Source organism: Callithrix jacchus, chromosome X (assembly GCF_049354715.1).
Source record: "Callithrix jacchus isolate 240 chromosome X, calJac240_pri, whole genome shotgun sequence".
NCBI lineage: Eukaryota > Metazoa > Chordata > Mammalia > Primates > Cebidae > Callithrix > Callithrix jacchus.
Window position 1 is genome coordinate 148,874,066 of NC_133524.1, and position 26,049 is coordinate 148,900,114.

General features: G+C 46.6%; 1 protein-coding gene across 1 annotated transcript; it reads left to right on the top strand.

The window, feature by feature from the left end:
• Nucleotides 1–580: 580 nt before the first annotated feature.
• Nucleotides 581–19,446, top strand: GABRQ (gamma-aminobutyric acid type A receptor subunit theta). Its single transcript, XM_002763382.5, has 9 exons — nucleotides 581–1,040; nucleotides 3,032–3,120; nucleotides 8,021–8,088; nucleotides 9,360–9,580; nucleotides 11,317–11,399; nucleotides 11,791–11,928; nucleotides 12,514–12,654; nucleotides 13,593–13,849; nucleotides 14,628–19,446. Exons 1-9 carry the CDS (start codon nucleotides 892–894, stop codon nucleotides 15,363–15,365), a joined length of 1,884 nt encoding a protein of 627 aa, XP_002763428.3. The 5' UTR covers nucleotides 581–891; the 3' UTR covers nucleotides 15,366–19,446.
• The last annotated feature ends 6,603 nt before the right edge of the window (nucleotides 19,447–26,049 follow it).

The following is a 26,049-nucleotide window of genomic DNA, read 5'->3' on the forward strand; positions in this document are numbered from 1 at the left end:
TCTCTTGGAGCCCAATGTCCATCCTGATGGAGGAGCATTCCTGCGGTGGCCACAGGCCTGTCACAAAACCCATTAGGATCCCCGTCGACCTCATCCAGAGGCAAGGCACGCCGAGTTACTGAAGGCTCAAGGGTACGGAATGACCAGCAGTTGGGTTCCTTCTGATCCCCAAAATTGTCCAAGTCTCAGAATGCAGGTTCAGCCATGGCAGTGAAATTACCACACTCCCTTCACCATTAAATACAACTCTTGGGCATAGGCTCTTTCTTCCAACAGAAACACACATTTTACAGTTTGCAGAGAAGAAACAGGACCCAGTGCCACTTGAGGCGGATTCCCGACCCAGCCCCCGAGGAGCCAGCCCTCCTCCCCCTCCCCCAGCCCGGCCCCGCCCTTGTCTGTGTCTGGAGACGGCCGGGGGCTGACTGCAGAAGCCTGAAGGGGCGGGGGCCGGGCGGCGCGCAGGCTGCGGGCGGAGGCAGGAGCGCGCGCCTTTTTGTGCGGCTCCTGACACTTGTCCGATTGGCTGGGCCGGTGCTCCCGTCGGAGTGGGCGGAGCCAGCAGCGAGCTGGGATCTGTGCCCAGTCGCAGCCAGGAGCGGCCGCAGACGGAGCGCACCTTGCAGCTGCCGGACGCACCCTGGAGGGCGCTGCGTCCGGCAAAGCTGCTGGGTGGTTGCTCAGCCCCGGCTCTCTTCTCCAGTATCCCGGCTGACCCCCGCACCCCCAACTTCCCGTGCCCTCGCTGCTCTCTCCTTAGAGGCATCTCTTTGGGGACCGGCCAGCAATCCCTCTTCCCCCGGCCCCAGTAGAGACCCACTCCCCACCCCACCTCTGTCCCTTTTCGCGGCTCCTTCTCCCGCGCCCTCAGGCGCCCAGAACGCCACAGCCATGGGCATCCGAGGCATGCTGCGAGCCGCAGTGATCCTGCTGCTCATCAGGACCTGGCTCGCGGAGGGTAATTACCCCAGTCCCATCCCGAAATTCGACTTCGAGTTATCCTCCGCTGTGCCTGAAGTCGTCCTGAACCTCTTCAACTGGTAAGCGGGCACCCCCAGGCTAGGCAGGGGGGACAGGAATGGGGATGGGAAGATGGCCTCTGGCCTCTTGGACGGAGCGGGCTGGGGTGAATCGGACCCCAGCTCGCTGAGCCCTAGCACGCGGGCCCTGCCTGTTGGCCCCTAGAAGGGGTGAGGTGGAATGGAGTTGTTGAAATGGAGCCCTGTGTTTCCACCCACCTGTTACTGCGGCCCCTGACCGAGCTCCGCTTGTGCCCAAACCGCAGCCCGAAGGGTGGTGGCGGGGTTTGCCCTCGTCCCAGGATCTGCCCATCCATCCCCAAGAATTTAAGCTTCCTGGCAGCTTTTCCCCAGCTTTGGCACCTGTAGGATTCGGGAGGAGGGTACAGGATGATGGGCAATTCACAAAACATAGGAGAGACACCTGTTTGAGTCTAGATTTTAGTCCATTCCCTGAGGCACGCACGTGTGCATGCATGTGTTGAGGGGTGAGGGACTCTTTCCAATGCGGCAGATAGAAATGATTTACTCAAACCCATTGGAGCCCAGACAGTGCGATCGTGTCTGAATAACCACAAACCGTGTGGTCTGGGATGGGTGCGCTTTTATACTTACTCGCGTGAAAATATTTAAAGATTCAGGTTTTTTTCTCTCTTTGATTTCAAGTTTGTTTGGGTGTGTGAATATCTGAAGCCTTTACATGTAAATCACACAGATCCTGAGCATTAGCACATGGGTAATGTGTGCTTGGAAACAGGTAGAAATGCATTGCTTTAATTTAGGAATAATTCACGTGCACACTTTGGAATGTTGCAACATGAAATTTCTGATTAAAGATGATTAGGAATAATTTTAACAACGTTTAAATGACAAGCCAGAAATTAACATGTACTCATGAAAGGGGGCGGGTTAGTTTGGCAAGGTTCCAGCAGATAGCCCTGCAGTGCCCTCAACCCAACATACCGAACTGCGCCAGTTAACATGCATACATGTGCGCACACACACACACACGCGCGCACACACACACACGCACACACACACACACACATTTGCAGGGGCTGACATTCCCCGGGCAATGCGTCAAAGATTCAAAGAGTCACAGTGATGCCAGGGCCTGTTCGGATTTACAAGCCCTTTGGGGGAAAGGAGTCGTGTTGAAGGTCTAGGTGAATTGGGTAAGCATGTGAGAGATCTCTGGAAAGGCCAGTTCTCTGAAGAGCTGAGATGGGTCCACTTACCTAGGCTCACCCAAGACACCTCCAGGGTGGAAGCACATGCTTAGCAAGAGAGATACCTGCTCCTAGAATAAATGTCTTTTTGAGGACAGCTCTGAGCCCCATGAATCTGAAATGGTTTTGGGTGGATGATGGTCATAAATCTTAGCTACATCAGCAAGGCTCTCTCTGTGTGTCATATGCCATATGCCAAGTCTGGAAAACAGTGGTGTACAGAAACAAGGTTGACATAAAGTTGACTAAAAAATGCCCAGCCCTAGCCCAGGTAAGGAGAAATGTGACTTTGAGCTCATCTTCCGAGGGTACTGAGAGTGAAAGATGACTTTTCCTGGGACAATCAGGTGCCCCTGGAAGGAGGACCCCCACCAACCTAGAAAACAGCGTCCAGGCTGATTGCAAGATGGGGCTCTTGAAAGGGTTGAAGTAATGCATTTTTCTGAGGGCTTTCATCTGCCCATTCTTCTTCCTCTCCCCTTCTCCTGCCGCCTCCGCATCATCTCCTCAACTGCCCCCCCAAGTCCTGCCTGGTAACAGGGATCTCTGAGCCCCACCCTCTGGATTAAAGCTGGGAAGGGGTGAGGGGAAAAGGAGTCTGCGTCACTGCTGTGCTTCTGGCTGACTCACTGTGGGGAGGGAGGGGAGCAGGGAGAGACGGTGTGTACACGTATGACTGGACATGTCTGCGTATGTGCTGGACAAGGAAAGGCCCTAGCAAGGCAACCACTGACAAGTCGGCCCCGAGTCGACCAGCATTTACTTATGACTTCTCTGTTTCAGCAAAAGTTGTGCAAATGAAGCTGTGGTTCAAAAGATTTTGGACAGGGTGCTGTCGAGATACGATGTCCGCCTGAGACCGAATTTTGGAGGTAAGCCATATGCAGACACAAGAGAACTTGGATTGGGTGTCCTAGAGCTGATACAGCAAGCAAGCCCTGCCCTGTAAGCTGACCAACGGCGCCCCGCAGCTTCCACACCTGTGCCTCTGCAGATCCCACGTTCCTGACTCTGCAGAGACCAGCAAGGAAACACCACCAGGCCCTGTGCACCCTGTAATTTCTCTCACTTCTCTGGCTTCAGATGCATAAGAGCCTTCTACCTCCTTCACATTCCCCTTACAGTGTCGTGGCTGGCAAAGAGCTAAGCACAGAAGTGTGTGTACAGGATGCAGCATGCGCGTTTCTTAAGCTAGAGTTTTCTGCTCCCGCTCTCCAGCACGTTCTTCACACCCTGGCCACTTGTCTCATTCTGCCCTTTCAAAACTCAGAGCATGGTCTTCTCTATCTACTGTACTTAACCCTCCCAGGCCCTGGGCACTTCCAGCTTGGCTCCCTAATTCCCAGTCCGTTCAAGACACCGCAGTCAGTGTGGTCTTTATAAATCCAGCCCGATCACCTCAGGAACTTTTAATGCTTTTATCTAACTGCCAAATAAAATCCAAATTCCTCAGCCTCGTACTCAGATCTCTGGTCCTGAGATTAGAAATAACAAAGAAACTGACACACAAACCCCCAGGAAAATCATACATGAGTTTCTCCCTCATTTTTGTACTTAGCCCCCCATTTAGAAAGGGTGACTAGCATGGATCACACAGCTTTAAATGACAGGCAACCTACCCCGACTGTGCATAGCCAATGCAGCATTCTCTAGCCCAGGGGACACCTAGGAAACCTAGATCAAGGACAAAGAAAAGAAAGGGTGCATTAAACAGAGGTTAGCCACATTCCAGCTCAAAGGAAGCTCCCGCTCTAAAGGGTTAATGAAAGCTAATGGTCTGCATTTGTGCGTATGAATAGAGGTCTTCCAAGTACACTTTGTCACCACCCTAAGAACAAACAGCTGAGAGAATTCGGCCCCTGAGATAGACTAATTTGGCCTGGGGAGCGTACCCTTGAAAACCAAGGTGGTAGTCCTGGGCCCTAAGCTTTGGAGGTGGAACCCTGGACTGGTGCTTCACCTTTGCTCCCGTGCTCCCTCCGGAGTGATAGAGCAGAAGGCACAGCCCAAGGCATTCAAGCTGAGAGCATGCTGGGAAGCTAGGGTAGAAAGGGCAGAAAGTAGGCTTTTGTTGCAAAAACAGCAGCACCCCTTGTGGGTGGGTCCCTAAGGGATAGAGGTCTAACCATATGGGAATCCAGGTGGTAGAGTACCGGCAGCACGCCCTTGTATGGCAGCGACTTTGGGATCTTTTGGATCGGCTGCAGCAAGCACAAATGGGAGACACGGGAGTAGCTACTTTGTTTTCGGTCTTGCCTTTCTCACGTTTCTCAGCAGCGGCTGACCAACAACCATTTGAGGGCACCAACCACGTTCTCCCCACTGTTTCATGGCCAGGTTGATATCTCTGCAGGCGTCCAGGGCCAGGGGGAGGGAGCAGGGGCAAGAATCAATCTCTGCGGAGAGTTACCCTAAGCTTTGTGGTCGTGCACACCTGCAGCATGTGAGAAAAGGTGAATCCCTGGCTTGATTTAGCCAAACAGCAGGTGAAGGTGAGAGGACAAGAATAACTCAGGACCTTCTAGCATTTAAACAGAAGGGGGCACCACACATTCTAGATCTGAGGCTGTTGCACAGTGGGTGTGGGAGGAGAGACCCACTGATGGGATCCCTGGGCCAAGGTAGTCAGTGTTTGAGGGCCCCAGGACTCCCTGTATGGCCCCCTCCTAGACACAGAATCAAATTCCCCTCTGTGAGAGTTTCGGAGCATATCCCCCCTCACTTCTGCACACATACGCCACATCCAGTTCAAACAGGAGAGCCTTAGTCCTTCCCTGCATATGGGGGACAGTGAGAAGAGGAAGATGAAAAGGAGGAGGAAGATCCAGAGATAATTAACAAAGCCAATTCCTTCTGGGCAAGAGAACTGGGACTGCATTATGGCAAAAGGCAACCCTTGAGGGCTTCACCTAGCTTAGCACCTGGCATGACATAGGCACCCAATACTGTGAAGGAATGAATGAGATATTTTCGTCATTCCTTCATGCATCTGCTAGGTGGGAAGTGGAGTTGAGGCAGCCACGGGTTCCAGGAGATAGGGAGGTGATTATCCCCCACCACTTTTCCTGCCTTCTTGAAGGGGCAGGATGGTACAGTGATGGTCTGAGACCATTAGCCTAGACATGATATTTAGACTCCTTATCAGGACGTTAATCATCCCCCATCCCCTTTATCTATTTAGAGATGTGGGATTCCGCACTTAAATTCCCATCCTGACCACTACTAGCACAAAAGTTTCCCCTTTAAGGGGATAAATTAGAAGAATGTTTTCTTCCTCCAAGTGGCATCCCTGTGCCAGGACTCAGAGCTTGGTGAGGGGAATGTGAGCTGCATTTCAGCTCCCACATACCCTTCAACTAGGAGTCCTTCAACAGGCTTCTGGCCTAGCCCTTTAGGGTCCCCAGCATTCCACCACAAGGAAAGGAGTTGCCTGAGTCATGCGGAATGGCCTAGGGAAGTCTAACACTGGAGGGGTAGCTGGCTGCCTGGCCACTCTGGAGCTTGTTGCCTGCCTAACACAGCCTCCCTTCTCTAAAGGCATGTGGGGAGCCTGAAAGGCAGTCATCTAGAACATAACACTTCAGTGGGGCTTGTTCACAACAGGCCTGGATGCTGGAGTCTGGGCTGTACCCTAACACAGGTTCATTTACTTCATGGCTGCTATTCACATGCTTATTCCCAATAGTGCTTTCCTTTGTGAAGCTTTGGGCTTAGAATAACACATTACTTTCTTCGCAGCTCAGCTTCTGGGCAATCAGCCTGCAGTAAAACCAGCAGGCTGAATTGCAAGTATCATGTGTGTTCCCCTAGTAGCAGTGTGATGTAATACACAGAGACTAAGGGCTGTGCTATAGGACTGGATGTGGAAAGCTTTGAGCTGATGAGCGAACAATAAGAATGGATTTGCCCACAGTGCCTTACAGTTTACTACATATTTTCACATCCATGACCACATTTGAGTCCTGCCCATGGACAGTGCTCACACCTGGGTGTGAAGAAAAGCTAGGAGGCAGAAGTACACTAACACAAACATTCCCATGCTGTCACACTCACACATTAACACACACAATCGCCCTCACCTGTGCACTCATGAAGATGAACACGCTCACAAATTCATTCTCACACATAGACACGCCCACTGAGCATGATCACACATTCACTTATACTCACACATTAGCATGCTTACATACACCAAACATAGTCACAAATCCACATACACACATGAATGTATGCATTCACTCACACTCAAACACGCTCCGAAACACGTGCAAATTTATTCACATTAACACTCAAATGCACACACATTCACTCACACAAACATACCCATCAAACACCTTCATGAATTTATTCATGAACTTTAACATGCTCACACACACACAAACATGCTCACACATTTACTACACATGTTATGAGACCACACTCAAATTCATGCACACATTAACACACACACAAAGACGCTCTCACATATACATACGCATATGAATATACTCATACATTCACTCACACACAAATGTGCTCACATACACAAACACACTCACAAACTCACTCAAAAACGTGAAGACACATATTAACATCCTCACACACAAGCACATGCTCACACACATAAACATAATCATGCCTTCAGTCATGCATGAGCTTGCTCACATACACAGAAACACTCACACATTCACACACACATGAATGTGTTTACAGTATGCTCATAGATTCACTCACCTGCTGAAAATATGCACATCTACATTGATAGGTACATGCACATTAACATGCTTACACACAATCTTGCATTCACCCACATGGCAATTCTCACATACATGAACATGCTGATATAGTCTTCTATATACCTGAGTATACCAGTACACTTGGACACATCACACAATACACAAACATGCTCATGTACACTTATGTCAACACAACTAATTCACATACATGAACATGCACATGCATTCACTCACACATGGACACACGAATATACTGACACATGAAAGGCTCACTCTAATACATACACACACTCAGGCTCACACATTCTAATACATGCACACAGTCATACTTATGGGACACACTTATGCTAATATGTTCAGTGCCACAATACCACACTCACATATTCACACACAGACAGGCTCACATAAATTCATATGTATGTGTTCATGCATTCACTCTCACACAGACAAGCTCACAAACATGTATACTCATATCCTCCCTTGCACATGAACACAATCATACATTCACTCCCACACAACACACCTACAAACATTCACATGCTCACACATTTACTTCTATACAACACACTCAAGTATGCAAACGTGCTCACGCATTCACTTATACACAAACATGCTTACACACACTGTCACATTCAGCTGCACATGAACACACAAGTACTCCCACAAACACACTCAAACATTCACTCCCACACACAAACATGCACACACACAACCATGAATCTTGGCTCATGCTTTGGAGCTAATTGCTTTTCAGCTTTTATCAGGAAAATGTTTAGAAGGAGTGCTTCGTCCCTTTACGTTCTCTCTATTTTGCCCTGACACCTTCCTCTGCACATATCATGGGCCAGGCCTTGGTCTAAGTTCTTCGCCTGCACTATGACATCAGTGCTATCGCTATCACCATTTTATCCATGAGGACACTAAGACTCAGCACGGTTAGGCAACTTACTGAGGATCACACAACTAACATGGGTCAAACCCAGGCAGTCTGGCTCTCAAGTTTATGCTCTTAACATTTATTCTACCTCTCATGTAATTGCATCTTCCTGTGTTCTAGGTGCCCCTCTGCCTGTGAGAATATCTATTTATATCACCAGCATTGAACAGATCTCAGAAATGAATATGGTAAGTGTGTTAGTTCTAGCCATGGGGTTGGGAACAGAGGACATGAGACAAGGAGCAGGCTCATAAGCCAAGTCCAGTAGTTCTGACCTGTGACAGAACTCACATAAAGGAAGAAGGTAGGTTTGGGACACTGCAGCCACCCAGAATAAAAAGTACATTAATTCAAGCCCTACATACATCACACCACATCCAGAAACGCGATTCCAGATGGATTACAGACTTACAAGTGAAAGGCTTATAAAGCTTTTAGAAGAGAGCGCAGAACACTGGCTTTGTGTTTTGCAGTCAATAAGGATCTTTTTAAAAAGACACAGAAAACAGACCACAAAAAAGTAAATCTGGTAACCTCAAGTATATTGAAATTCTGTTGCACCAAGTTTGTGGAACGTCTGTTTTACAAAACAAACAAAACCATTGTAACAAGTGTGAAAGGATCAATCACAGTGGACTGAGATATTTGCAACATAAAGAGCTGATATTCAAAATTTGCATTATTTTGTGAATTAGTAAGAATATTTTTAAACCGATAGAAAAATTATCAGAGAACGTGAACAAGAATTTCACATCCGTGAAGAAAACTAAATAGCAGATAAATATATGAAATGTATGAAAAGATGCTTAGCCTTGTTAGTAAAGCAAAATAAAACCACAATGACAACCCATTACACACCAGTTTAGCAAAAGGTCAAAAGTCAGACAATGCCAATGTTGACGAAGCAGAAGCAGCTTCATCATTTCTATTTCATCATGGTTTTGATAGGTATGTTCACATGATAAAATGCATGGTATATTCATATATTATCCACCAAAGCAAGTGAACAGATTATAATTACACATGTCCACCAAGTTAATCTCGCAAAGGTAATGTTGTGTGAAAAAAGCAAACTATGAATATATACAGTATTATTTCATTCGGATAAAATTTTCAAAATGGGTCCAACTAAGCAATATGTTTTCTAGAAATAAATAGACAATAAAACTCTAACACAAAGCAAGGGAATTATCATAAAATCTAGCATAATGGTTACTGCTGGGGGTGTGAGGGAAATATATTCTGGAAGAGATACATTGGGGTTTTAAGGTTATTGGTAATATTCTGTTTCTTAACTTGGATTTTAATTTCTTGTATGTTTCACTTGTATATAGTTATGATATACTTCATACACTTGCATACACAAGTGCATGCACACATACACACACACCACACACACACGAAGAATGGAGTGCTTGACAACCAGACTTACAACTGAAATTTACATTTGTCTTTCCAGGACTATACAGTCACGATGTTTTTTCATCAGACTTGGAAAGATTCACGCTTAGCATACTATGAGACCACCCTGAACCTGACCCTGGACTATCGGATGTATGAGAAGTTGTGGGTCCCTGACTGCTACTTTCTGAATAGCAATGATGGTTTCGTGCATGATGTGACTGTGGAAAACCGTGTGTTTCAGCTTCACCCAGATGGAATGGTGCAGTATGGCATCCAGTGAGTTCCCTACGGGTCTGGGGATGTCCCAGCAGACTTCCTTCTTCGTACTGAATATTCTACAAGCACACTCTAAGGGACACACAAAGGACACACAAAGATAGGCTTTCCAAGCCTGTCTTGAACATCCCCCCTCACTTGTTCTCCCCAGTAGCCAAAGTGAAACTTTCACAGTTTCCCACAGATGCCCTTAGCTGTTCCGTCCCTACACCTTGGCTTCTGCTGTTCCTTCTGTCTGGATTGGTTAGTCCTTTCCCCCTTGCCATGAGTTGAAACCTTTCCCACCCTGAAATCTCTAACTCAAATGCCCCCTTCATCAAGAAGTCCTCCTTGATTCCCTCAACTGAAGGACTTCTCCCTCCACCTAGTGTTGCATGCATTCCGTTCTTTGTCTTTTCTCTCCCAGGCAGTGAGGGAGGGAGAAGATGAATGCTGAAGTCCATGCAGTGAACGAGGGAGGGGGCTGCTTTCTGCCATCAGTCATATATGCATCATGCAAGAACCCCAGGAGGGTGGAGAGGCAAGGTGTATGTGGTGTGGGTCTCTTGTCTGTGGCTCTGCAGACACACAGAACAATTGCAAGCTGAAACTCCTAACTAGTCTAATTATAGCATAGCAGTCACCAAGGCTCTCCTCACAGTGGCATCTCTTACAAACTGTCTCCAAAGACATGTATAAGAGATCAGTACAGCTCAGAATGTGTCTGTGAAGTAGCTACCAGGGTTCAGCTCTTATAGTTTTTACAGATGTAATACCTGGATTTCTCTTTCTCTGGGGAGCTCTTGCTCCATTCCTTCCTTTTTCCATCCACCTTCCCACAGACCCAGGCTCTGGAGTCAGAAAATAACAGGACTCACAGGGAACAGGTCACTGGTCACACTTGTTCTACTTAAAGGGGGCAATAGCTAAATAATGCTGCATGGAGAATTCATAGAAGGGAGAAAAACACACATGCACTCATAAGTGCATGCACACACCATATCCAGTGTACAAAATGGAAATTACTTTGAGCTAGCAATTGAAAGGGACTCAGCTGGGGTTACCAGATGAGAAGGGCAGAATAAGGGGTGGAGCAGAGCCTCCCAGCTGAGGCTGTGGAGAGCTTGTGTCTTATCTTTTCTCCCACAGGACACTTCTCCCACTTTCTCAGTGCCTCTGAGACCCCTCCTCAGATTCTTCTATGGATGCACCCACCACATTGCAACCTAAAGCTCCTGCCCACTTCATGTACTGCCAACAGTGCCATGGTCCGCCACAAACATGTTCATCGTTTCTGTGCATTTCACACCCGCTGGCATTTAGCTAGTCCCCAGTATCCACATAGGCCTGCACCTCTGGCATGTGTGCAGATGTGGCCTGAGGCAGGCCTGGATCAAGGCTCCCAACCGTACATCACACTTCACGCATGTGAGTCTCAGCTGATTTGGTGTGGCACACAGTTTCCTCTTGCTGGTGTCACTACTTCTCTAGGAAGCACCCCTTTCTATCTCTGCATTCAGTTTCCTCCAGGGCCCTTCCCATCTGACACCCTGTAGTTTTCAGACATGCCATACATGTGTTCTCTGTTTATGTGCTGCCAGGTCTCTTGGTTACTTTGTCACATACAAATTTCCTCTCTCCTGTCTACACATGGGTCAGTCCTTGAGGTAACTCTTCCCTCCCCACCCCTGCAGTTTCCTCAGCAATGGTGTGTAGGCCTGACTCACTTTCTCCTTCCTTTTTGTTTTCCTTTGCAGACTGACCACCACAGCAGCTTGTTCTCTGGATCTGCATAAATTCCCTATGGACAAGCAGGCCTGCAAGCTGGTGGTGGAGAGCTGTACGTATGTCTCCTATGGCCACCTCTCCCCTTCCTGGAGCTGGGGTGATCAGGAAATCAGAGGCTCAATTGACAGTAAAAGGCACAGTGTGTCTCCTGTGCTCCCTCCTCACCCCCATTCTCTCTCTCCAAAATAGATATATGATAGAGGAAGATAGATGATAGAAATAAAGAGAGAAAGGTGGTGGAGAGATAGATAGATGATAGATGATTCATTGATATATAGATGTATAAATGGCATCTGGGACCAGGTGGTCTTTAGAGTGTAAACGTCCTCTGGGAAAATAGCACCTTACTGTTGGCCAAGTGCACGCCAGTTAGTGGGTAGAAGCTTGTGCTTTACTTTCTTTCTAAGAATCTGAGACTACCTGTCTGTTTCTCTCCTTCCCAGATGGCTACACGGTTGAAGACATCATATTATTCTGGGATGACAATGGGAATGCCATCCACATGACCAAGGAGCTGCATATCCCTCAGTTCACTTTCCTGGGGAGAACGATTACTAGCAAGGAGGTGTATTTCTACACAGGTGGGTCTGACCACTTCCTTCTCTCCTGTCTCATGTTCCCCTTGCACCTCCATAATCTCCTGGTGGCCTCTGATTTTGGCTCTTACACTCTCTGAATGTTTCCTTTCCCATTTCCTACTGGCCCCAGGCCCCCTTAATAAAGCCCCAATGGCTCATCCTCTGCCAATGAAGCATGGCTGTGGAAGCACTTAGCCAGGTTCACAACACTCTGCAGGTGTAAAAGTGTTTTACACTTTTGAAGATGGAGCCTTTCACCCTCCATCTGTTTGCAGCTTGGGAACATCTCTTGCCTCTCCTATTCCAAACTTCACCTAACATGGAGCAAGTAAGAAAGGAAGGTGGAGAGAGAAGACTTGCTGTGCTCATGGGCCTTCTGAGATAGGCCATTGTCACCAGCCTGCCAGTGCAGCAAACAGAACCAGATCTGCAGTCTGCCCAAGCTGGATGCCTCTGGATGGAGAATTAGAAGCTGAACTGCCCATTGCTCTTCCCTTCTCCCCTCCTTCTTCATCCTGTACCTCTCCGCCCTTTTGCCGCAAATCCCCTCAGCCCTGCCACCCTAATTCCAATGTGTCTCCTTGCCAGGTTCCTACATACGCCTGATCCTGAAGTTCCAGGTTCAGAGGGACGTCAACAGCTACTTTGTACCTAGTGTCCTCACCACTATTACCTCTTGGATATCGTTTTGGATGAACTGTCATTCCTCTGCAGCCAGGGTGACAATTGGTAGGTTCTGTCTCCATCCCAGGAAGGAATTTGGGACATTTGGCTCAGAAAAAAAGTTGAGAATAAGGAAAAAGAACCTGGAACAGTGTGTGACTACACAGGCAAGGAAATAAGGATTTTTCCAGTAGGCATTTGTACCTTTGTATGGGTGCACAGCCAATCCCCAATAAAGAGACCGATGTTAAAGACAGATGTGAAAACCCAAAGTCAGGGTTGGAATCTTGGCCTGTTGAACCCAAAGTACCAGAATTCATCATTTAATCTATAAGTAAATGGACAAGTCATAGGTTTAGATCATAGGGGCCATTAAAAGCGGGCTAAATTACAGGGTCAGTCTGGGACAGGAGCTGAGGAGTTGAGAAGAGCAGCCGAAAGACAGCCTGAGCAGGCTTAGGAAGACATTGTACTTCATGTCTAAGCATGGGGAGCCATGAAATATTTTTGAGCAGTACCAAGAAGAGACCTAAGAGTTGACCTGCTTGGTTTGTCTGACCCCACCCAATAGAATGTCAGTGTGTCCCAGATCCAGATCTGGTTTCTCCTTCACCATCTGTGGGGCAGACTCCTCAGCCTCCCTTTTAGAAGCATGTTCTAGACTAAAGCTGTATAAATGTTTAGGGCTCACAAAACCTTACTTTAGGAGCTAAAGGAAGGCAAAAGGGAAAGAGTCTATCATAGGGCAAGGTGGGGCTGAAGATGTAAACTGCTATGAAACTGTAGCTGAAGGTTTGAGACTTGACCGTAAGAGCAATAGGAAGTCATTGAACCATTGAAGCATAGTCTGAGTTTCAAGATGGGGAAAGAGGAATAAAGAGAGAGCTGCAGGCCTTTGCTCTGGGCCCTCCTCACCCCAAATATGATGTTTGGCTGTGGGCCCAACGGGTTGCCAAGAATGTTAGCCATCAGAGGAGACTAAGCCTGTACTGTGTTGCTTACAGGCCTAACTTCAATGCTCATCCTGACCACTGTCGACTCACATCTGCGGGATAAAGTCCCCAACATCTCCTGTATCAAGGCCATTGACATCTATATCCTTGTGTGCTTGTTCTTTGTGTTCCTGTCCTTGGTGGAGTATGTCTACATCAACTATCTTTTCTACAGTCGAGGACCTCGGCGCCAACCTAGGCGACGCAGAAGACCACGAAGAGTCATTGCCCGCTACCGCCTCCAGCAAATGGTGGTGGGAAATGTGCAGGTTTGACTTTTTGACTGCCAATCAGCTTTCCCTGAGCACCTCTTGAGCCCAGGCTTAGCACTTTTGACCCTTTCACATTTCTTAGCTTTTTAAATATGCGCGCACACACACACACACGTGCAAGCACACAAAACATACACACACAGCACACACACGACATATAACAAAGAAGTAGTACTATTTCTCATCACTCCTTCATAAATGATCATTGTCCAAGGTCTCAAGGCAAGTAAGTGGCAGGCTAAATTTCTCCAGACCTTTGGAGTGAATTTGGTCCACCTTGCATGCTTCCAGAGCAGGCAATGAAGCTGGAAGGGAAGATGGGCACAGGGAGGCTGAAAGGAAGACAGACACTGGAGAGGCTGGCCTGCCTACGCCTCCTTCCTTGGCACTTCAGACTCCCAAGGCAATGCTGAGGCTTTTGTTGTTGGCAGTACCTTAATGCCTAGCTACCTCCTTCCTTCGCAGAAAGCCCGGCTCTGCCTACCTGAGCAAGCACCCATCCACCACACAGCACTCCTCAGGGAGCAGCTGTCCCCAGGGAGACACTGGCGTGGCAACCACCATGGCCTTCCCTTGCATGCTAACAGCCTATTGGTCCTGTTCCTCACCCCTTGAACGCCAGAGACCCCAAGAGGAGCTGGCTCTATGTGTCAAAGAGATCAGCAGTAACGTTGCCAGTGCTGATGAGGGAAGTCCCTTCTCTCCTCCCTCCCCCGCAGTGCATATCCATCTAGCCGATATGAAACTGATGAGCCTATCCATTATCTCCTCAAAGGATGCCCTGATTAACGTGGAAGACGGAGTCAGCTCTCTCCCCATCACCCCAGCGCAGGCCCCCTTGGCAAGCCTGGAAAGCCTCGGTTCTTTGACGTCCACCTCCGAGCAGGCCCAGCTGGCCACCTCGGAAAGCCTCCGCCCACTCACTTCTCTCACAGGCCAGGCCCCCCTGGCCACTGGAGAAAGCCTGAGCGATCTCCCCTCCACCTCAGAGCAGGCCTGGCAGAGCTATGGTGTTCGCATTAATGGTTTTCAGGCCAATGACAGTATTATTCCTACCGAAATCTGCAACCACGCCGAGGTCCATGGTTATCCTGTGACCCATGACCCTGAAGATTCCGATGAGAGCTTGAGCTCAGATGAGGACCATGGCCATGGCCCCAGTGGGATGCCCATGCTTCACTATGGCAAGAATGGTGTGCAAGAAGCAGGCTGGTATCTTGATGAAAGCAATGTCGAGAGCAGTTACCTTAGCCTTGAGGAGCAACTCAGGTGTGGTACTGGCAATAACTGGGGCCTTAACGATGATGAGCTCATGGCCTATGCCCAAAAGGACAGTAGCTCGGAGTCTGAGGACAGTAGCCCCCCAAGCCCTGGGTGCTCCTTCACTGAAGGCTTCTCTTTTGATCTCTTTAACCCTGACTACGTCCCTAAGGTTGACAAGTGGTCCCGGTTCCTCTTCCCTCTGGCCTTTGGGTTGTTCAACATTGTTTACTGGGTGTACCATATGTATTAGTCTCCCAGTGCCCCAGAACAGCAAGAGCACTGTTCTGTGCTCCTTTCACAGTTTCTTTTGGGTTTGTTTTTCTCTCTTTCCTTTGTTCCTTTTATTTTATGGTTATTTGGGCACTGCAATTAGTTCAATACTTCTCTTTATAAACATGGGGTGGGGAGTCATTGGAAAGAACATGTTCTAACTGGAAGGGACGGGATTGAGGAGTTGGAGGTAAATAGCACATGGAGTCCCCTTCGTGCTAGAAGAGTCTCACCTTTTCGAAAACTTGTAACAAGGAATAAGCATAGAAAAGCCCCTGGAAATGTTAAGAGGACACAGAAGAGCCAGGTCGGGGGATGGGGCCAGGGTCTGGGCCTTGCCCACAAACATTTCTCAGGGCTTTTCTGTTCCCCTGAGGTGTCAGCATTTCTTTTTCACTGTTCTGTTTCCTCCTAGGGATTATGGATCTCACTCACCCTCTGCTTAGGGCTTTATAGAAAAAAAGTCAAGCTGGGTGGGGCTGGGGTGCACAGAGAAAGGGCTAGCCATGGCTTGGAAATTCAGGGAACTGCCTACCGGAAACTTAGGGAGCATTTGCAAGTGCCTTTCCCCCACTGCATTTGTTGTGTTTGAGTATGGGGTTGTGATGCAAGGGTGGGAGAGGAATGTGGATGGGTGATGCTGCAGAGGGAGACATCAGGGTGAGAGCGCATACCCAGCTTGTGGGGTTGGCGGAGTGTGGGTGTGATGTCAGCTTAGAAATTACTCAGTTGAGCTGGCCTCTTTGGAGGCACTGGAACTTCTCTTGCCTATGTTTCTGCTGCAGAATGTTTGACAGTAGAGACTCAATACCTCTGTCTAAGTCAGGAGTTAGCCTTCCATCAGTTGCTGAGTTGATCACCAGTTACGGCACTTGGTGAATAAACACCAGGGTTAGGAGAATTCAGACTTGCTACTTTATCATGTGATCTAGACTAGCAGATGAATATCTATTGTAAATCTGTATACTAATCTTTTCTATTTGTTTAGCACGTAAGTGTCCACAAGCTCCACGACCCATTACATCACTGAAGCCTCACATTGTCCCCAGTGTTCCAGGGAAAACGAATGGAGCTTATGCCCCATGCTTGAAGACATGCAGCCAGTGAGTGGTAGATCCACCCCACTCGCTCTTTCTTGTCTTTTTCCTCCTGACTCTCAACTGAGACACTCCCTTTTCTTCCCACCCCAAAGGGGGTGCTCCAGAGGGCTCCCACCACATCTTACGGCACCTGGGGCATCTCTGCAGGAATAGGTTGGTGACCAGGCAATGAGCGTGAAGTGAGCAGATGGAGAACACACTCACTGCCCATTGAGCTAGGCCCCTAACGGAAATAGGATTGGCCAGCACACCAACTTGCCAAGCAGCTCGACCTCACTGATGGAGGTTGTGAGGGAGTGAACTTTGCCAAGCTCTCAACATATGCCACCCCTTCCTCCCTATGCAGTCTCTCCCACAGTCCCTTACCCCTCTACCCACTCAGCCTTTTAGCTGTGCTTCTGTGTTTGTGTTTCTGTATGTGCCTGGATGTATGCATATGTACCAGGGTGGGTCTCTGTACATATACAACCATTTGCGAAGCTGCATAGTGCTGTATCTAGTGGTGTAAATCTCTACTGGTGTGTGTAGAGTTGTATCTACAATGTGTGAAAGTGTGACTTATGTATGTGTGTGCGTGTGTACACATGGGTGTATGCTGAGTGCATGTATATAAGGGCATGTCTGCATATCTATGTTTATCTGATTTGAATGGGTATGAAAGGAAATACCTCTGAAAGTATATATATTCCCTGTTGGTGACCCTTCTAGAATGCTAGAATTCCCTTGGCCTGTTCCCATATGGTGGAGGGGCCTTGTTTGGCCAGGCTGCTTAACTGACTGTTTCTTTCCAATTTCCTGTTCCAGGGAGCAGCATCTCCCGGTTTGCTTCCACTCTTTGCCCTGTCCCTCCATCCACCTGTGCTGTCTCCTAGATAGAAGACTGAGGAAGTGAATGTAGTCATAAGAAGTGGTGCCTTGAGGTAGGAAGTGGTCAGTTCATGGCGGAAGCTGCAAGAGCAGAGCACTTCACTTTGTACTGGAAGAACATGTCTGGGGGTAACAGGCTGCAGAGTGATGCTGAAGGAGGCATTGAGAATAGACACTTCCACAATCACACACACACACACACACACTTCTTGTACAACAGTTAAAAACAAGAAAGTTGCCTCTGGAAGGCTAAAATTGCCTCTATTTTTGGATACCCCATACAGAGATTCAGGTTGAGGGGAGAGTAGTGACCCCATGTCTGAAGCTCCCAGCGCAGCTACTGAAAGGCTGGCTTCTTTGAGCATAAGCATTGGTTGCTTGACATGGATTTGAGGCTCCAGTACCCTGGAGGTGTTTTCAGCCCTATGGCAGCAAGCAGTTCATTTGGGATAAATTCATAAAGGGAGATTGGAGCAGTGGGAACAGAAAGAGGGTTTTCAGATTTGTCTGGCAGCAGTGCACATGAACACTTCACAGCACAGAGGAAAGGCAGCAAGGCCAGTTGTAAATACCTCTATAGATCCATATAGATAGATATAATACTATACTTTAAAAAGAATATCTTGCCCTAACATGCTGCAATGGGAGCAGTTGAATTCTACTGCCACCCGTACTCGTAGGTTATATGTCAAAATGAGGTGGAGATTTGGCAATGACACCGTTTCAGGAACGTGAACCTTCTGAATTTCCCATGGATTGGTCATTTTAGCCTGCACATTGCCAGATCTCCCCTTGTTGAGTCTTGTGTGTGGTCTGTCATCTGCATCATTGAGTTCTCAGCTGTCCCCAACCCCTTCTCAGCCCCTCCCCAGCGGGCAGTCACCCCTCGTCTTCCAGCTGGCTGCCTCCATCCCCTCCCTCTCTGCCTCACACCAAGTAACTCTGGAAGTGCAGAATGCTTGGTAGTTTGGAGCTTGGGCAGCATCTGGCACCTTCCATTTCTTTCCTTCCCATCAACTTTCTCCCTAGGATCCCTTCTTCGCCACTGTCTCGGGAAGGATACCCTGTCTGTTTTTCTGAAGTGTCATTTCGTTGTGGGGATATGTGACACGTTTCCTACCAAGTTCTTGCTGGTTCCATGTGCTACTGTAGGGTGCCTTTGCATAGGTCATGGACGATCTGGTGGGTCTTAATGGAGCTTGTCAAATGTATTCTTACAATTCATGTCATCTTCTTAATAGCAGGCTGCAAAGTCTTTGCATATTTAGAGCTGAGTTTTGCTGAGACTGTGGCCATTCCTAATGAGGTTTCCTCATTCCACATACATAAGAGCTAACCCCTTAGAGCTATTAACTAATGAATGCATTTATTAAACTATCCACTCACATGGTACCCTGCTGTGGTGATGAGCAGTAACTTTCTAGCTATTCCATAGCCCAGCATCAAAGGAAATCGTGACTTGTCCTACTAAAAGTGTAGTGTGTGTGTTGTATAGTGTTTTGTGATCAACATAAAATCTATATTGTCAGTGTTGGGTTTTCAGGGGAGGGAGGGGGAAGGTTTTAAAGTATCTCCTTGATAAACTTAAATTATGAAATAGCCCCAGTCAGTCAGAATCACTTCAATTGACTCAATTTGTGTGAGACTTTGCACTCACTATCTTGCCAGACAGACGCACGCCCAGGGGTCAATAGTCATCAGCGGAACTAAAGGTGCCCGAACTTAGCACGACTAGCTGTTGTGCCTGACACTGGACAGTACCGAGGGTCTCTTTGGAGGTCAGCCAAGTTGGTAACATTCTGTGAAACAGATGCAATAGAGTAAAATCACACACATGCAGGTCTTCGGGAGTTATGCTGGGCCCAGACAGTGAAAACCAACAAAAGACGAGAAGGGCCAAGACCTGGGTGTCCTGGATGACCTGACCCAAAAAGGGGCACAAAGCAGCAGAGCTTCATAAGGTGACTGGGTGGCTTCTTTGTCCTCATCAAATGGACATCTTTGCATGGTCCAGGCTTCAACAAAGTAAAATATACTGAAATAAAATTTTGTGAATAGCCAAGAGAGTAAAATAAATATCTATAATAGCAAGTACTCTGCCAGACCATTGTGTTTCCTCTCTGTTGGATTAGAAGATATTGCGCGGGACAGCTGTGTGGGCCAAGGAAGCCTCTGGCTTCCATCACTAGCTTGCCATGGCCTTCCCACAGCTTTGCACACCCACCTCCTTATACCCTGCGACAGTGGAAGCCATGGTTTTCAAGCTGAGGGGAAATAGCAACAGCACAGTTTAAATAAGTTTTGATTTTTGCAGAAGCTATTCTTAATCACTTAAAACAAAACTTTTAGAACAGGCCACTGTGGTGCTAAAATAGAAGGTGGAAATTTAGTTCAGCTTTATAGGGTGGAAGGAAAAGAGAAAGTGGTCTTTATAAAGAAAAAATTGTTTGAAAAATCTTCTTTGCCAATGTGGATGTGCAGAATAGAGAGTATCATGCTGATAACATTTGCAGAGTCACATCCAAATGTCCTGTTGGTGGGGCAGAGGGTCCTTGCTCTGGTCCACATTTCTCACTGCATTTTCAAGCACCTTTTGATAAAAACCTTGGAGCTGCAACAGAACACTACCCCAGTGACTCTTCCCATGTGGTCCCTTTTGTGCCTGAAGCAGCCCAGGAGGGCTATGCATACCCACCTTGCAGAGGTACTTCGCTGGTCTGCCCACAGCCCCAAACTGGGGCATACAGGATAGAAAAGTTTCTTGGATAGCCCTTCTCCAGTGTTCAGACTCTTAGCAGCTCCTGGAAACACGCCTTGTTCTCTTGGACCTCCCTGTTCTCCCTCACTGGACAAAGGCTCCAAAATGTACTTGCCCACTGATACCCAATCCAAAGCTTCAGTTGCTGCATGAAACACCCCATTAAATAGCATGTGCTCAGTGTCTCACCAAACACTGCACCTGGGAAACATGGCTGGGCCAATCTTTGCTATGCAACTAGCTTCGCATGACATTCCTACAGATTCCCCTGACTGTCTGAGATACAGAAGTCTCCCTTTCAACTCCTGGCAGCCTTCCTGCTGCTAAAAGCCATGTTACCTCATGCCAGAGGGTAACAGGCACATGTGAAAGAAGATGCAGCTAGGAGTATGATGTAGCCAGAGCTGGCTGTGAGCTGCTGCCTCCTCTTCTGCCTGCTAAATTCTGGCCAGCATGCCAGGTTCTGAAGGTGGCTCAGGACCACAGGTAGAGTTTGTGACCCTTGGATGGGTCTTGACAGTGGCAACTCCACAGTCACTTGCTGCCTGCATGACTGTGCAATGACTCCAAGGGATGGGGTGAGAGGAAGGGGGTGTGGTCTTCCTCCCCTTCCCAGCCTCACTAAACTCTCAGGGTGAAGGAGCCCTTGCCACACCTTCCTAGGCTTTCACCAAGGCCTCTCTTCCCAGCCTTCTATCTTGGCCCAGTTTCTTCTGAGCTTCAGCAGGGCCTCCCAGGGGCCCCTTGGCACTGCCATGGTGCTGCTTATCCAATTCAACTCTTCTGTTCAGGTTCTCAGGAGTGGGAGAGGACAGGAATCAGTAGGGCATACAAGACTGAAGCCGATTTAGTTTGTTTTTTAATGACCTTGAGTATATTTTTATGGCAGTATGCTTAAAAGTAATAGGGGATGAGACCTATTTCCCATGAGACTCCAACAAGTTTCTGTCCAACGATCCACAAGCAGCTCATGGACTGCATGGGGGGTCAGTGTCAGAATTCGAACATGAACTTTTCCAGTGACCAGGCTAAGACTTGCTGCAACATAATGCAGTTCTGCATCTTTGATTCTAGATTTCTCCATTTCAATTTCTTTCCCCACATTTTTCTCTCTTGCCATTTGTCTCTTTTTCGTCTGGGTCCAACCAAGTACGTAGACCAAAATTCTTATTGTAAAAGAAATCAAAGCCAGGTGCTGTGGCTCATGCCATAATCCCAACATTTTGGGAGTCAGAGGTGGGAAGATCACTTGAGCCCAGGAATTTGAGACCATCCTGGGCAATATAGTGAGACTCTGTCTCTACAAAAAAAAAATTTAACTGGCTGGGCATGGTGGCATGGGTCTGTAGTCACAGCTATGCAGAAGGCTGAGGTAAGAGGATCACTTGAGCCTGGAAGTCAAGGCTGCAGTGAGCCATAATCGCACCACTACACTCCAGCCTGGGAGACAGAGCAAGACTGTGTCTCAAAGCAAACACAAGTGTAAGGGGGAAAGAACCTAAAAGAACTGATATCTTCCAAGGTAGTGTCCTCAACAAGAAACAAAAGGGAGTAGAAATATGCCAGCTTCTTAGGAAGTCTCCTTCTAGTTTCACTCTGGGTTGGAAAAGAAGATTAAAAATGTATTGGAGATTATGGACCCCAGCTCTCCACCCACCAACTCCTCCCCACCCACTTCTCTCAGAAGTACTCTGTGTGCCCTTGGACAAAACTTCGTTCATTTGGGAGCCTCTTCTAGTCCTCTCCCTCCCTGGCCTTGGACCAGCTAGCGAGCCTATTCTGACCCCAGGCCAGCTGCTCAAAGCTCTACCCATTAAGGGCAGATTTTCCTTTGCCACTCTCTTTCAGGACCACCCCAGGTATGCCTGACATGCAGTGCCATCCATTTCCATCTTGTACACACAGACTGAACCATCTCATTTATAAACCAGCTAGGGCCTTTTTCCCTCCTACAGCTGGTCATAAAGAACTCCCCCATATGGCCATAGGTGCAACATGGGGGAAGAGGCACTGGTACAACCGTGATAAGTGGTGAAGGGTCAAAGCCATCTGCTCATGCAGTTACTTGTGCCCTCTGTTCCTGCACGGCTGCAACAGGCCAGCACTGTCATCCCTGCTCCTCTCAGCCACTGGATGGGAGCAGTCCTAGGAAAAGCATGGCCTCCATACAAATACAGCTATAGCTAATAAGTAACAGTGCTCCTGACAGCAGGTTCTCTTCCTAGAGATCTGAAAGGCACATCACCTCCATGGCTACCACACAAACACACCTTGCTATTGCTACTGTTGGTCTGCCTCTTAGAGCACAACATTTTTCAGCTAATCTGTTGTTATTCTAGTTTGGTATGGGCAATCCTACACTGACACTCTCCGTGGAGAAATATGTGAATCCTTTGGTGAGGAAAATGAAACCTCTACCTTCTTCTCCAATAAATAAAAATTACTCTGCCCCATCACACCATCAGACAATGGCTAACTACATGGAAATACCAAAGTTCATATTCGATAATTAGTTAGGAAAGGTTAGGTGCTGCTATTGTAACAATCCCAAAAATCCCACAAAAAAATGTTTATTTCCTTCTCACATTGTGCATCTAATGCGTGTCTTCGGGGGAGCTTCTGCTCATTGTAGTAACTCAGGGACAAGCTGACACAGGTTTCATCGTGTGCTTCTACAATCTTTGTAGTAAGGGGAAGGGAAAGTAGTGAAACTAACACTAGTAACTAAATGCTGCACACTTCATTTACACTCATGACTCTAGCTAGAACCAATACCATAGCCTAACCTGACTATAAGGAGCCAGGACATTCAGTTTGCTGTGTACCCAGGACAGGTGAACCATGTATCATTGAATTGTACTAGTGGCAACCATAGGAGTTTTCCCTTGATATTTCAAGGGATGTTACTTTCTCATTTCCCACTTAAAGGTACTCATGCCCTCCCTTTGTAGTAGTCTTCTCATTTTAAGCCAGTAACATATGCAGAAGTTTCAAAATACTGCCATTCATCAGTGACAGTGTCTACTGTAGGTAGTATTCAGAAGAAGCTCCAGACAGACAGTTATTCCCCTCATCCTTTCCCCCTGGGGAAAGGAAAAACAGCCCCTTTGCTGAAACTTGGTCCCCAACTGTTTACAGGTTTAGGAGCAGACCTGTCTTGTCTAGGCTCTATACCTTCACCTCTGAGGTTTGGAAGCAATAGAATAGATATATATACATATACATATACATATACATATACATATACATATACATATACATACACATACACATACACATACACATACACATACACATACACACGTATATACATATAATAGGTATGAGAGGGATGAGAAGAGTTTATTAGGGAAATTGGCTTATGCAATTATGGAGGCTAAGCAGTCCCACAAAAGACCATCTGCAAACTGGAGATCCAGGGAAGCCAGCAGTGTGGCTCAGTCTAAGACCAGTGAAGGCCTCAGAACCAGGGAAGCCATTAGCTGTAACTCTCAGTCCCAAGCTGAAGTCCCAAGAACCTGGAAAGATGCTGGAGCAAGTCCTAGAGTCCAAAGGCCAGAGAGCCTGGAGTTGATGTGCAAGAGCAGAAGAAGATGGATATCCCAGCTCCAGAAGAGAGAGAATGCAAATTTGCCATTCCTCTACCTTCTTGTTTAATCTGGGTCTCAGCCAATTGGATGGTGTCACCCACACTGAGTGAAGGAAGATCATCCTTATTCAGGCCACTGATTCAAATGCCAGTCACTTTCAGAAACACCCTCATAGACACACTCAGAAATAATACTTTACCAGCTATCTGGACATAGCTTAGCCCAGTCAATTTGATACTTAAAGTTAACTATCACAGGCTGTATACCCCATTCTGGCTATAAGAAAAGCTAACTGCACCAGAGACAATAAAGCCAAAGCTGAGGACAAAAAGACTCCACAACAGCTGAGTTGGTCCTGTGCACAGTGAATCTGGACTTAAACCTTCAGTGAACTCTTACGAAAACACAAGTCAACTTCCTTTGGAGTCTCAGGGTTCCTGAATTCTGCTGAGGGCCCTGTGAAGAGGGAGGTCAGCTCAGAGGAAGTATGTGGAGCAGAGGTGGGGCAGGTGTTGATCTGGGTGGGCAGTGATCATGATGAGATTAACAAAATGGCACTCTTCCTTCTACATGACCCCCACAGCAATCACCCTGGGGCTCATTTTGAGTGACCCTATTCTCATTCAGAGGCTGATTGTCAGCCTGAAACATTTCCTACTAGGAGCTCCAGTTTCGCAGTGGAAGGTCTTCATTAATACAATGAAATACACCGTTAATAACATAAAAAGGCAGGCATAGACTGGGAGAAAATATTTGCAAAACACATATCTGATACAGGACTTGTATCCAAAATATGCAAAGAACTAATAATTTAACAATAAGGAGACAAACCAATTAAAATGGGCAAAAGATATGAAAAGATAGCTTATCAAAGAAAATATAAGCATATGAAAAAAATGATGAGCATCATTTATAACTAGGGAATTACATATTTAAACAGCAATGAGATATCACCACACCCTATTAGAATGCCTAAAGTACAAAATACTGATGATACCTTTTGCTGGTTAGGATACTGAGCAACAGAAATTCTCATTAATAGCTGGTAGGAATGCAAAATAGTACACTTGTCTGGAGGACACCTCACCAGTTTCTTACAAAGACAAACATAGTCTTACTATATGATGCAACAATAATAGATTTTGATATTTTGTCCTATTTAGTAGAAAACTTATCTGTACACAAAACTGTGCACACAAATGTTATAGCAGCTTTACTCATAATTTCCCAAAGCTGGAAGCAACCAAGATGCCCCTCTATAGGTGAATGGATAAATAAACTATGGTACATCCAAACCACAGAATAAAAATACCATTCAGCAATAAAAATGAGCTATGAAGCCATGAAAGAAACATAGAGAAACTTTAAATGCATGTTCCTAAGTGAAAGAAGCCAATCTTGAAGGGCCACACACCATATTATTCCAACCATATGACATGCTAGAAAAAGCAAAATTATTGATACAAAAAGATCAGTGCTTGCTAGGGATTCGGGGAGAAGCAGTGAGCATAAATAGTTGAAGCACAAGAATTTCATTAAGACGGTGAAATTATTCCATATGGTACTGGAATGGTAGGTAAATGACACTGGACATTTTTTAAAAACCATGAAAATATACGACACAAAGTCAGCCTTAATATAAACAATAGACTTTAATTAATAATAAATTTATCGACATTGGTTCATTAACTGCAACAAATTTATCATACTAATGCAAAAAGTTAACAGTAAGAAAAATTGTATGAGAGAATGAGGCTATTGGGAACTCTCAGTACTGTCCAATTTCTTGTAAATTAGAACTGCTTTATAATGTCTATTAATTAAAAATATAAAACATGCAACTAACATGCAACCCAGATTTCATACTTGGGCATTTATCCTGGAGAAATGAAAATGTATGATCACACTGAAATCTGTACATGAATGTCCATAGTAGCTTTATTTATAATACCCAAATGCTGAAAACAGCCCAAGTCACCTTCAATAGGATGATGTCTAAACAACTATGGATACATAGGATACTACTACTGTACATAGGATACTACTTAGCAATGAAAAGGAAGAAACGGTTGCTATATGCAACAGCTCAAGGGACTTTTGCTCTCTTGGATCATTCAGGCCACTATAACAAAATACCTTAAAGTGGGTAATTTATAAATATTAGAAATTTATTTCTCATAGTTCTGGAGGCTGGGAAGTCCAAAATCAAGGTGCCAGCACATTCAGTGTCTGGTGAGGGCTCTCTGCTTCATAAACAGCACCTCTTGTAGTGTCCTCACATAGTGGAAGGGGCAAACAGCTCCCTCGAACATTTTGAATTAATTCCATTTATGTGGGCTCCACCCTCAT

Coding starts and splice junctions, on each gene's coding strand:
- GABRQ (XM_002763382.5), top strand. CDS start 892: ATGGGCATCCGAGGCATGCTGCGAGCCGCAGTGATCCTGCTGCTCATC. Junction 1,041..3,031: donor GTCCTGAACCTCTTCAACTG/GTAAGCGGGCAC, acceptor TCTCTGTTTCAG/CAAAAGTTGTGCAAATGAAG. Junction 13,850..14,627: donor TGGTGGTGGGAAATGTGCAG/GTTTGACTTTTT, acceptor ATCTCCTCAAAG/GATGCCCTGATTAACGTGGA.